The sequence below is a fragment of the Pediculus humanus genome, genomic scaffold (assembly GCF_000006295.1).
Source record: "Pediculus humanus corporis 1103172107455 genomic scaffold, whole genome shotgun sequence".
In the NCBI taxonomy this organism is placed as follows: domain Eukaryota; kingdom Metazoa; phylum Arthropoda; class Insecta; order Psocodea; family Pediculidae; genus Pediculus; species Pediculus humanus.
In genome coordinates this window covers 92,412-104,976 of record NW_002987075.1, presented here as the reverse complement: position 1 = coordinate 104,976, position 12,565 = coordinate 92,412, and the positions used below count along the sequence as shown (strand labels likewise).

The window sequence follows — 12,565 nt, the reverse complement described above, 5'->3', positions numbered from 1 at the left end:
TTTTTGAAGGTAATGCTATTTTTACTCTTTAAAAAAAAAATTTTTCAAATTCTTTGAATTTTATTTCTTTTAAATTTAAAATAAAATGTTCAGAGACATGCAACTAAGAACAATTTTTATAAAAATTTTTTGTGGATTAGCACCAGGATTTTTACCTGTCATCCACATTTTAATTTTATATTTATTTTGGGGCAAGTATTCAAGAAGAGTTGATAAAAGATATTGTTCTTGTTCTTGCTGGGATACAGTTTTTAAAGGCACTTATGAGACTGGAATCGGATCATACAAACACATGTATTTCAACGCCACATCAAATTCTATAAAAATTTGGCTTACAACTGTTACTTGTATCTTACTATTGTATGAAACTCTCAAATATCAATGTAATTTATTATTTAATTTTCAATTAAGAATTTTAATGGGAATTTTATTTATATCATCATTATTTTCACATTATTATACATGGTGGGTTTATGTTAATTACTGGAATGATGATTTTTATCGTCAGTGGAATCATCAATTATTTTTTACCATTACCGAAATTATATCAACTTCTTTAGTTTTACACATGTCAAACAAAAACAATAGAATTATACCAAAAAAAATAATTATAGTAATGTCAATTGCTTTAATCCACATATTGGCTGGTGGAGTGGATCAATTTATAGTTAACATTTTTTATGGTGAAGGAGACACTCATCAAATATTAAGAGATTTAGCTTTTATCGTTCCTGATATACTTCATTTAATTCTACCTATTGTTCAGTATTATAATTATCACAAAGGACAAATTCACTTGCACAATTTTAAAAATGACATTATTTTAATGTTTTTTTTAACTTTTTTCGGTTTTTTTCTATGCTACATACTTTAAGCAATCAATTAACATTGACCAAAATCACAAATCGCACCAAAGAAAATTATTTAATTTAAAATTATTATTATTATTATTAATTATTAAAAAGTCTGATGCTCTTTAAAATTTTAAATACTAAATTAAATTATTTATTTTAAAAAAAAAAAAAAAAATTTTGATAGAATATTACTATTCAATTTACATTAAAATAATGACTCTAAGACTATAATAATCATAATAGTAATAATTAGTATTATTATTAAATCTTTTTATATTTTAACTTTAACGATTCAAATTTTTATTTTTTTAATAATTATTCGACTTTTAACCAAAAAAGAAATTTACCAAAAATTATTTAAATAAATCATAGACATAAAAAAAAAAATTTTGTGTTGTTACCTTTGCTTTTTAAGTATTTATAAAAAATTTTTATCGAATTATGTAATGTAATATTATTTTTTTTATTTATTTATATTATTTTTTTATTTTACAAAGTAACTATTAGGCTTTAATTAAATATAAAAATGAATTCTTAATCAAATGATTAAATTTTATATTTAAAAAAAAATACAATTTATATTGGGACACTAATTACAGCAGAATCACATGCAAAAAAAAATTTTGCCTCGAGTTATGTAATTGAAATTTTTTTTCTTTTTTTTTTTTTTGATATTTTAATATATATATTGTAAAACATAAATCTATAATTAGTTTTATCTATCTATATATATATATACAAACTGTGTAGTAAATATTCAATTGAAAAAATAATTGTTGAATACAACATGAAATTTTTTTTAAAAATTCTACTATTTTAAATTATGTGATGATAAATTTAACTTTTTTAAGCACAAATAAATTTTATATTTATATAATGGCAATTAAAATATTGAATAAAAATAAAATGAATTTTAATGATGACAACTCTACAAAGCAAAGTCAATTTTAGACTAAAAATAATATAAATTCAATTATAAACAAAAAAAATTTACATTAAATATCAAATAGACGCACAAATTTAAAAAATTTTACCAAAACAAAAATTTCTAATCATTACATATGTAATTTTTTTAAATTAACGCACACACACACAAATATATATATAACAAATTGTTAATTTAAAAAAAATTTATTTTTAAATGATAATAATAAAAAATTTATATTTTTATAAAAATAAAAAAAAAATAAGGGAAATAAATATATTTTTAAATAAAATAATAAATTTGTTTAAGCTTAAAATAAAACGATTTAAAAATAAAAATAAATAAAAAAAAATTGTTTTTAATTAATAAAAGAAAAAAAATTATTTGCATGCAACATGTATTAACATTTATGATTTTAACTTTTGAAATAAATTTAAATTGAAAAAAAAAATGTGTTGAAACAAAATAAAATATTTAAACATTGTTATAAATAATTTAAAATTATTTATTGAAAAAAAAAAAAAAAAAAAATGTATTTTGCTATTTTATTTATGATATTTACGAAATGAAAAATATTAAGCACCTTAATTTTTAATCATTCGATAAAAATATTCTACTAATCTTCATTAATTTAAAATTTTTACAGTTAATGTATAGCTTTTTTTTATAACTTTTATTAATTTATGAATAAATTTATTTAATTGAAGTAAAAAAAAATTTAAGTAAGTTTAATTAACTCACATGTAAAGTTGTTCGATATTAATTTTTTAAAATTTTTAAATCAAAATATCAACCAACTATTGAAAAATATATTTGAGATTACAAATTTAAATAAAAGCAAATTTTAATGTTACATAAAATGTATTTATTTATTTGTAACTATTCACATAACATTTATTTATTTATTTATTTTTTTTTTCTGACTATTATTTGATCGATAAAAATATTTACACTAAACTTTCATTGAATAAGCTTATCTAAAACTATTGGTCATGGAAGTTATGGCAAATAAAATGCTTTTAAACAACTAATAATAAGTTATTATTAAATTTGTAAAAAAACTTTTTGATTAAAAAAAAAAAAAAAAAAAAAAGTTTTATGGTTTATTTTTTTCAATTCTAAGAAAAACATGTCAAATAACTTTTTTTTCCTTTCAAAAATCAGAAATATTGTTATTTTTTTAAGTATATAAACATGTACAACACTTACTTAATTATATATATCCCTTATTTATATATAAGACTAGTTTTACAAATATCACATAGCTCGATATGAGCAAAAAATGAAGTCACAGTATATTACATTTTAATGTCAATGCAAAGCAGTCTCTAATGTGTAATTTTAATATAAATAATTTCTCGGAATTATAGCAGCAGGCCGTTTTTCTAATGGATCATGAAGATTTCTATATTGATAAGTTATTACAACAGCCAAAACCTAAAAAATTTAAATTACATAATTTGTAATATCTAATTAAAATAACAAATAAACTACTTGATAAACAATTTAAAATGTTTATTTACACACAAGCTACGAAATGATTGAATAGAAATAACATGCTTTTTTTTTAATGAAGAAATTTTAGTGATCATTAATATTATTATTGAATGAATTATACAAAAACATGCAATTTTTCTCAACATACCCATCACCAAGATAATATTTCAATTTATCAACATGTATAAAATTAATATCGCTGGGTTAGTTATAAAAAAGCACTAGGGTTAGCTCTTGGGTCTTTCTGGTTTCTGTAACGAACAGTCAACCATACACCGACAAACTGCAATTTAAAGTAAATCATAAATTTAAATTTTTGTTTTAGCAACATTACAAATTTTTTATTATCCTTCACAAAAGCTTAATAAAATATTGCATTAAAATCATTATTAATATTTCATTTTAATTTTGTTAAAAAATTTAATTTAAATTAGTTTTTTTTAGTTTAAAATTAGTTCGACTAATGAATATTAATTAAAAATAGATAAATTGTTTTGTTATTTTTTGCACTGTATAAAATTATTGTTTTAGGAGACAAAAAACCTAAAAAATGTTTCTCTTTATAAAGGAAATTCAAAAGAAATGTAATTAGAGAATTTAATATAATAAACTGACCTCTGTAAAGCTGAAAAATAATCCTATTCCTCCTGCCAATTTAAATGAATAACTAATGGTTGATTTTAATTTATCAATACAATATGGATAAGAGCAGTTACTACTAGCTAATGAGCTGTCATTATTTGGTTTACAGCAACAAAACTAAAAAAAAAAAAAAAACATGTAAAAATTAAAAAATTATTTCAAATACAAATAGTATTAATATTTGATTGAATATCTTTTTACTTCTGATTTGCACAAAGAGCTTAATGAATTTGCAGATTTCGAATTTGTTCTATTATCAAAACCGCAACACTGAAATGTCTCCTGAATTTGTTCTTTAAATTCAATTGATGAACTTTCCCATCCTTGCCTAGCCAATTTTTCTTGTTGATCACTATTAACTGTCAAACAAGCACAAGCTATGCTAAATTGTACCAAAAACAAGAAAAACAATATGATCATGTACTAAAAATTTCTTATAGGAATATATTTTTAATATTTTTCTATTTAATTTTCTTACATAAAATACACTTTAAAATAAAATGTTGTGAGTAATTGCATAATTTTTTAATTAGTTTTTCTAAAAGGATACAAAAAATAAAATAACTTGATGATGTTTAGCAGCTCCGATTAATCCGAGTATTGAAATTAAAATTAGAAAAACTCCACAAGCTAAAATTCCACTGATAACAGGAATATTTGTTCCTAAGGCTGATGCTTTTCCATAAACAGCTACTCCAATCAATATAAAAGCAACAACCTAATGTGACATATGTTTTCAATAATGAATTGATTGAATATTTAACAAAAGCTGTAAATCTTTTAATTGAAAAATTGAACTTTCAAATTGGAATTGGAAAAAATTTTATAAGTTATAAGTAATACGTAAAGTATAATATTTTATTAAATGCTCTTGGTAATAAATATGTTGTATTCATAAATTTACGATAAAAAATATTCAAAAAAAAAACCAAGATTCATTTAAACAAATTTCAAAAAAATTAAAAATGACTCATAACTCAAGTGCTTCATTTAAGAATAAGACATTTTTTTTGATACTTACAACATATAAAATATTTAGAGTTGTTAAGGCATTTTTAGAACACGTAAATCCACCACACATTTTAATAAAAAGAATAAAAATAATTTTTCTGTGAGGAAAATAACGATAAGAAGTAGAAAAAGATACGAACTTCGACCTTCTTTTCACAAACAATACTTTCGCAACTTATGAAACTTAAAAACAGTTGGCGGCCATTCATGACATCTAAATCCGTTTTAAGAAAACTTGGAAACTTCTATATATGGGGGAAAAAATTTTTAATTATATTGTTATTATATAAATTTAATAATTATTATTATTTATAAATTTTTATTTTTTAAATTAAATTTTAATTTTGAAATAAGTATTTCAATTTCATATCTGACTTTGAATAAATTTTTTGAATTAAAATATTAAAATTATAGATTTTTATCAGTAAATATTGATTTTAATTGAAAATAATTATTTTTTTAATTTATTAATTTATATATATATATTTAATTAATGTCCTTGATTAGAATATTAAATCATGCGTTTACAGTACTTAACTCGATAGTTTATTATTTGTAAGCCGGATTTTAGCGCCGTGTAAATATCTGGGTGTTTCAATCATGGACGAAATCTGTTGGTGGTTAGTCAGTAAAAACAAGAAAAATTTTAATTAAAACGCGTTTTGAAAAGTGATTTTTAAAGTTTGTTATTTTATTTTATAAAAAGATATGTGCGTTTTGATTGTTAAAATTCATTTAAAATGAAGAAAAGCTTTAGACGAGGTGGAAATGAAAGCAACTCCGCTGCGGAGCGGTTAGCTGATTACAGAGGAAACGGCCGTGGTCTAGGCAGTTCGCCTGGTAAAACCGAAGATTCATCGGATTCATCAAAAATGGAATTGGGCAACGAAGTATTGGATACCGCAGAGAGTTCTTTCTTCGGTGTTAGTAGAGATAAAGATATGAAAAAATTATCATCGGGATGTATTGGTGTTGAAAATACACGCCCATCAAAAGTAGTTACTGTAAAACATCCAGAATCCAAAAAGCCAAAGCCTACGATTAAGAAAAACAAGCCTGTTCAATCAGATTTAGATGTGTCTAAAGTATTTTTACGGTGTAAAGATGATTTAGTCTCTAGATTAGACTTGAGCAAATCAAGTATTACTCAGCTTCCTTCTTCCGTTCGAGATCTAACTCATCTTGAAGAATTCTACTTGTATGGAAATAAACTTTATTCACTTCCTTCTGAAATTGGTTGTCTGGTAAATTTACAAACGTTGGCTTTAAGTGAAAATTCATTGACATCATTACCTGAATCATTGGTATCACTAAAATCATTGAAAGTTTTAGATTTACGTCATAATAAATTGAATGAAATACCTGAAGTAGTTTACAAGTTGACTACTCTTACTACCCTATTTTTAAGATTTAATCGCATTCGGGTTGTAGATGATGATATACGAAACTTGTCAAATTTAACAATGCTTTCTTTAAGAGAAAATAAAATCAAAGAATTGCCTCCTGGAATAGGATGCTTGATAAACTTAACTACTTTTGATGTAAGTCACAATCAGCTGGAACATTTACCCATTGAAATTGGTCAATGCGTCCAACTGTCAACCTTAGATTTGCAGCACAATGAACTTCTTGATATACCTGAAACAATAGGCAATCTTCAGTTGTTGACAAGGTTAGGCTTAAGATACAACAGATTAGTTACAGTGCCAAAATCATTGTGCAATTGTAGTCGCATGGATGAGTTTAATGTAGAAGGAAATTCGATATCCAATTTACCTGAAGGTTTATTAGCTAGTTTGAGTGATTTAACGGCAATAACCATTTCGAGAAACAATATGACATCATACCCATCGGGCGGTCCTGCACAATTTACAAATGTTCACTCGATTAATTTAGAGCACAATTTAATTGACAAAATACCTTATGGCATATTTACAAGGGCGAAAAATTTAGCAAAATTAAACATGAAAGAAAACCAGTTGACTTCATTGCCCCTTGACATAGGCACGTGGACGAATATGGTCGAATTAAATTTGGCGACAAATAAGCTAACTAAAATTCCAGAAGATATACAGTGTTTAGAAAGTTTAGAAGTATTAATATTGTCTAATAATATGTTGAAAAGAATTCCAGCTGGAATGGGTAATTTAAGAAAGTTGAGAATTTTAGATTTAGAAGAGAATAGAATTGAAGTGTTACCGAATGAAATTGGATTTTTAAGGGATTTAACAAAATTGATAATTCACAGTAATCAGATAAGTGTATTACCCAGAGCCATTGGTCATTTGTCTAGTTTAGTTTATTTAAGCGTGGGAGATAATAATTTGACAAGTTTGCCAGAAGAAATTGGTACTTTGGAAAAGCTTGAATCATTGTATGTGAACGATAATCTGAATTTGCATCATTTACCATTTGAATTAGCATTATGTAAAAACTTACATATAATGTCAATTGAAAATTGTCCTTTATCTCAAATTCCTGCGGAAATAGTTCAGGGAGGTCCTTCCTTAGTTATACATTATCTAAAAATGCAAGGTCCGTATAGGTCAATGTAAAAAAAAAATTTTTTTTTTATTTTAAAATCAGATCAACTGCATCATAACATTTTTACTTTATCAAAAATTCAAAACAAAAAAAAAATGAGTTAAATTGTGGAATCAGATTATTTATTTTGAAAACGATTTTTTTTTTTTTTTTTAATAACTCAATCAGTATTTTACATAAATAATTTATTTTATAATAAATTTATATATATATATATAAACTTTAAATTAAAAATAGAAGTGTGTAAGTAAATATTATTTACTTATAATGAAATTTTTATTTTTATTTTTTTATTTTGTTATTGTTATTATTATTATTATTATTATTATTATTATTATTATTATTATTATTATTATTATTTTTTTAGTTTAAATCAGTACAAATATATTGTAAAACAACAATAATAATAATTGTATGCATTTATTTTATTTTATTTTTTTTTTTATTTTTATTTTTTATAAATAAAAAAAAAAAAAAAAAATTAAGAGAACGATGCGTTTAATTTGTATTGCATTTGTATTGAATTTAAAATTAAGTTAATTTAAAATTAAATTTAAATTGCATCCATTAATCAATTTTTTTAATTTGAATGCTTCAAAAAATAATAATAATAATAATAATAATAATAAGGTAGATAATTTTTGTAATATGTGTATTTGAAAAGGTAAAAAGTATTTAAAAAAAAAAAAAATTTTTTTTTGAAACGTAAAATGTTAAATCAAAGTTACAAAATATTTAGCAAATCGTTATTATTATCACCATCGTACATATTATCATTATTATAATTTTTTTATTTTATTATTATTATTATTATTATTTTTTGTTTTAAACGGTAAAAAAAAAAAAAAAAAAAAAAAAAAAGTTGATCTCAATGTGGAATAAATAATATATTTGTATATGTATAGGTATATGTAATAATGTAAACGCGCTTAAGTATATATAATCCACGATAAAAATAATAATAATAATAATTGTGTAAGTATTTCGAAAATAAAAATTATATATTTAATTATTATAATAATAATCATCGGTCATTATTATTATTATTATTATTATTATTATTATTATTATTATTATTATTATTAAATAGTTTAAAAAAAACATTTAATGTATTAGTGGTATAAAAAAAAGGAAATTAATTGCATTTAATTGAAATTTACCTCGTGTGTTTGTTTGGCCCACCTAATTAATTAATATTTTTGTTAAAAAGACTAAAATATTAATAATAATAATAATAATAATACTAAAAAGCCATTTCATATACATACTAAATACTATAATATATTATTAGACTTATTAACTAATTGTAAATTATTAATTTAAAAATGGTGTAATTAATAGTATTGTTATAGTATATATGAAAATTAGATTATTTATTAAATAAGGTTACGTACGGACATTTAAAAAATATATATATATATATATATATATATATATATATATATATATATTATGTATATCATAAATAAATAAAGAAAAATAAAATAATAATAATAATAATCATTGTTTTAAAATACATATAATTTAATTCCAATTATTTTGAGTTATTGCTTTTTTTTTTTTTTTTATTATTAATATCATGAGTTCGGGTTGTATTTGCTTTAAAAAAGTAAATAAATAAATAAATAAATTTATTTAAATAATATTTATTTTGTATTAATTGATAAATTTTTTATTATTATTATTATTATTATTATTATTATTATTATTATTATTATTTATTTGGATAATTGAAATAAGAAGAGATTAAATTTAATAATAATAATATGTTATATTAACGGATTTTATTTAATTAATATGAATCATGTGTGTTTGTTTAAGGAGAACACAAATGGAATTACAATTCAAATTGAAATTTTTTTTTTTTTTAAATTGAGTATATTATTTTTTTTGTGCGTCATGATTGTTTTATGTTTGTACAAGGAGTGATAAAAAAAAAAAACTTTTGTGTATTTAATAATAAATAAAAATTTGTTTCGGTTGAAAAATAGGAAAAATATGAATGAAATGTTATTAACTATTAAATATATATATATATATACATAGAATTTTTTTTTGAGTTAAGTTTAAAAAAAACAAATTGTTTTGATTACGTAATTATTTTATAACTTTATATAATATTTTTCGGGTAAGCCAAAAAAAGGCTATAAATTTTTATAAGTTTTTTTATTTTTTTATTTTTTTTTTTGTTTTTTTTATTAAAAAAAAAAAATTTACATAAATAATGTTACGTGTCAAATTTGTATGTATATATACATATATATATATATATAAATGTATTATGAAGTATTCGCGTATAATTAGTTAAATAAATTAAATTTAATGTTCATCTGTATTATTTTGACATAATAAATTGTTTAAAATAAAATATTATGTTATTTTTTATAAAGTTTTTTTGATTTTTCCTTTCATGGCAATATAATAACGGTCATTTTTTTTTTAAAATGTTTAATTTTATTGAAATTTTAAGAAAATTTAAATTTCAAATATATAAAAAAAAGCAAATTGATTTCGTTATAAATTGATGTATTATGGAAACTTTATATTTATTTATTTAAAAAAAAAAAATATCGTACAAAGAGTTCTGAGATTTTTTTTTTTTTTTTTTTAATTGCGACTTATTAATCATTTTTTATGCATGATACATCAACTATAAAACTTTATCCGTGAGTCTGAAGGGCCGGGGAAGGTCATAGTTCGATTATTGCCGTAATAAAAGGCCCCGAAGAACAAAATATAGGGGAAAGGTGGCAGCCATATTGTCAAGTTGTCTGAATCATTTTTATCGTTAATTGATTACGGTTCCATGTACAGGATAAATTAGCAATTCCAGACCCCCGCTTGTTTCAACAAAGATCAGTTAAATATTTTTATATATTAGTTAATTTTTTTTAATTAAAAACTCCTTGTAAAAAAGGTTTTTTAAGTAGTACTACAATGGCAAGTCGTGATGATGAGTATGATTATTTATTTAAAGGTAACAAATCGATTTTTTTTTTATTAATTTTTTCTTATTTTTTAAAAAGGCTAAATTTAATATTAATATTATTAAAATTTTTTATAAAAATTATTTTTTTCACAATTTTATTTCACTTATCAAGACATGTTTTAACAGTGACATTAATCTTGTGTTAGGTGTTATGCGGAAAAGAAATTTCATAGAATTTTTTTTTTTTGTTTTACATCTGATTTTTAAAACTTATTGACTTTTTTCCTTTATATTCATATTACGCAATAATATTTATACTAATTTTTTATATTAATCAAATATTTTGAAAAATATTTTGAAAGAATATTTTTAAAATAGTTAAACATTAATAGTTAATGGTAATAAATTACAACAGTTCTAAAACGCCCATTATATTACTTCTTGTGTGCTAGTAATCTTATTTTTTTTTTTTTCTATTCTTGACAATTAAATAATGGGCAATATAAAATTAATTTAATTTCAATAACCTTTATTTTGATTTGAAAACTTTTAATGTCAAATGCATTGTGTTTTTGACTTTAAGTGAAGACTATTCATTTTTTATGTTTTTTTTTTTTTAATTTTTCTTATTATTATTATTCATTGAACTTTTTCGTTTTCTTAAAAATTAACACCAAAATTTTTTATTATTTTACAATAAGTGAATTTATTTAAAAATGTATTTTCTTTTATTCTTATATTAACATTATTTATTGAAACATTCTTAAAAACGTAGTAGTAATGACAATTATTCGTTAAATTATCGTAATTTATCATCACACATATTTATGTAATGACAAATTATTTCATGTAATCTAAAAATTAAAATTTTTTTTTACAGTGGTTTTGATAGGAGACTCTGGAGTAGGAAAAAGTAATCTTCTTTCACGTTTCACAAGAAATGAATTCAATTTGGAATCGAAATCAACAATAGGAGTAGAATTTGCTACAAGAAGTATTCAAGTCGATGGGAAAACAATAAAAGCTCAGATTTGGGACACAGCAGGTCAAGAGCGTTACAGAGCAATCACTTCTGCGTAAGTACCTCTAGGGAATTACTATATTTTTTTTTTTTTTTTTTTTAATACCATTATGTAATCTAATCTTTATGTCTTATCATATAGTTGCAAGCTGACAACATAAAAAATTAAATTGTAATTTATATGAATACAAGTTTTTTTTTTTTTTTTTTAAATATTTTTCGAATGCTCGAGAAAAACTTGATGGAAAAAATATTTAAATATTTACTAAATGAAACGATTTCAAATAACAAAGACTAATGTTATTCTTTGACTGAAAATCAATGGGTATTCAGTAAAATAATTTTTGATTGTCCATTTAGTACATTCAGTATTATTGTTACACTTGTTTGAAGTAAAATTACACTTGAACAATGTATACTTTGAAAAACAAAATTCTCAGGCTTTATGTCTTATAAAAACAAAAAAATGACATATTTTAAATTAATTTTTTTTTTTATTTATAACCTTTAAAATGTAATTTTCTATTAATAAAGTCAAAAGAATAATAATTGATTAATTATTTACATAGAAGAAATAAATAGAATGGTTTAGAAAAAAAATTTTTTTAATCGACATATTTTTATTGAAAATGTCAAAGTATTCATGTTGTCTTGAGCTTTGTGTTGTTTTGTAGTATGTATCAAAGCTCAATTTTTCAACGATATTAATAGGTAGAACAATTGAATAAAAGTTTAATGTAGTATTTAAAGTTGCCAATGAACTTAAAAGTAAATTTAGTTTAGTGTTATTGACATGACCTTGCAAAGTTATTTATTCTTAGTTACTTCTGGTAAGTTAATGATGGTATTAGATAAATTAAACTAAAAAAAAAAAAAAAAAAAAAACTTAATTCTCATTTTTTAAACTGTTTCTTTTTTTTTTTTTATTTTACTTGTATTTGTATTTTTTTAATTGGAAGCCATCTTTTTTTTTGTTTTCAGTTATTACAGAGGTGCCGTAGGAGCGTTGTTAGTTTACGATATAGCGAAACATTTAACATATGAAAATGTTGAAAGATGGCTTCGCGAGCTAAGAGATCATGCCGATCAAAACATTGTTATTATGCTTGTGGGTAACAAAAGTGATTTAAGGCATCTTCGAG

The 12,565-nt window shown here is 21.4% G+C and overlaps 4 protein-coding genes across 4 annotated transcripts in view; 3 read left to right on the top strand and 1 right to left on the bottom strand.

The window, feature by feature from the left end:
• Nucleotides 1-97: 97 nt before the first annotated feature.
• On the top strand, nt 98-874 carry Phum_PHUM104050 (uncharacterized protein; the record flags this gene model as incomplete). Its single annotated transcript, XM_002423970.1, has 2 exons — nt 98-347; nt 615-874. 2 exons carry the CDS (start codon nt 98-100, stop codon nt 872-874), a joined length of 510 nt encoding a protein of 169 aa, XP_002424015.1.
• Nucleotides 875-3,120: 2,246 nt separating this feature from the next.
• On the bottom strand, nt 3,121-4,999 carry Phum_PHUM104040 (tetraspanin-31 A, putative; the record flags this gene model as incomplete). The annotated part of the gene is made up of 5 exons (XM_002423969.1): nt 3,121-3,216; nt 3,892-4,035; nt 4,120-4,341; nt 4,469-4,636; nt 4,940-4,999. The coding sequence occupies 5 exons, from the start codon at nt 4,997-4,999 to the stop codon at nt 3,121-3,123; spliced, it is 690 nt and encodes a 229-aa protein (XP_002424014.1).
• A 670-nt stretch (nt 5,000-5,669) lies between these two features.
• On the top strand, nt 5,670-7,531 carry Phum_PHUM104030 (leucine-rich repeat protein SHOC-2, putative; the record flags this gene model as incomplete). Its single annotated transcript, XM_002423968.1, has 2 exons — nt 5,670-7,480; nt 7,516-7,531. 2 exons carry the CDS (start codon nt 5,670-5,672, stop codon nt 7,529-7,531), a joined length of 1,827 nt encoding a protein of 608 aa, XP_002424013.1.
• A 2,879-nt stretch (nt 7,532-10,410) lies between these two features.
• The window catches only part of Phum_PHUM103920 (GTP-binding nuclear protein RAN1, putative), a gene marked incomplete at both ends in the record, with an annotated part of 2,886 nt that continues 731 nt past the window's right edge, over nt 10,411-12,565 (top strand). Inside the window, 3 exons of the mRNA XM_002423967.1 lie at nt 10,411-10,450; nt 11,283-11,478; nt 12,405-12,544. Coding sequence (XP_002424012.1) covers nt 10,411-10,450; nt 11,283-11,478; nt 12,405-12,544 — 376 coding nt within the window. The remainder of the gene's footprint in view (nt 10,451-11,282; nt 11,479-12,404; nt 12,545-12,565) is intronic.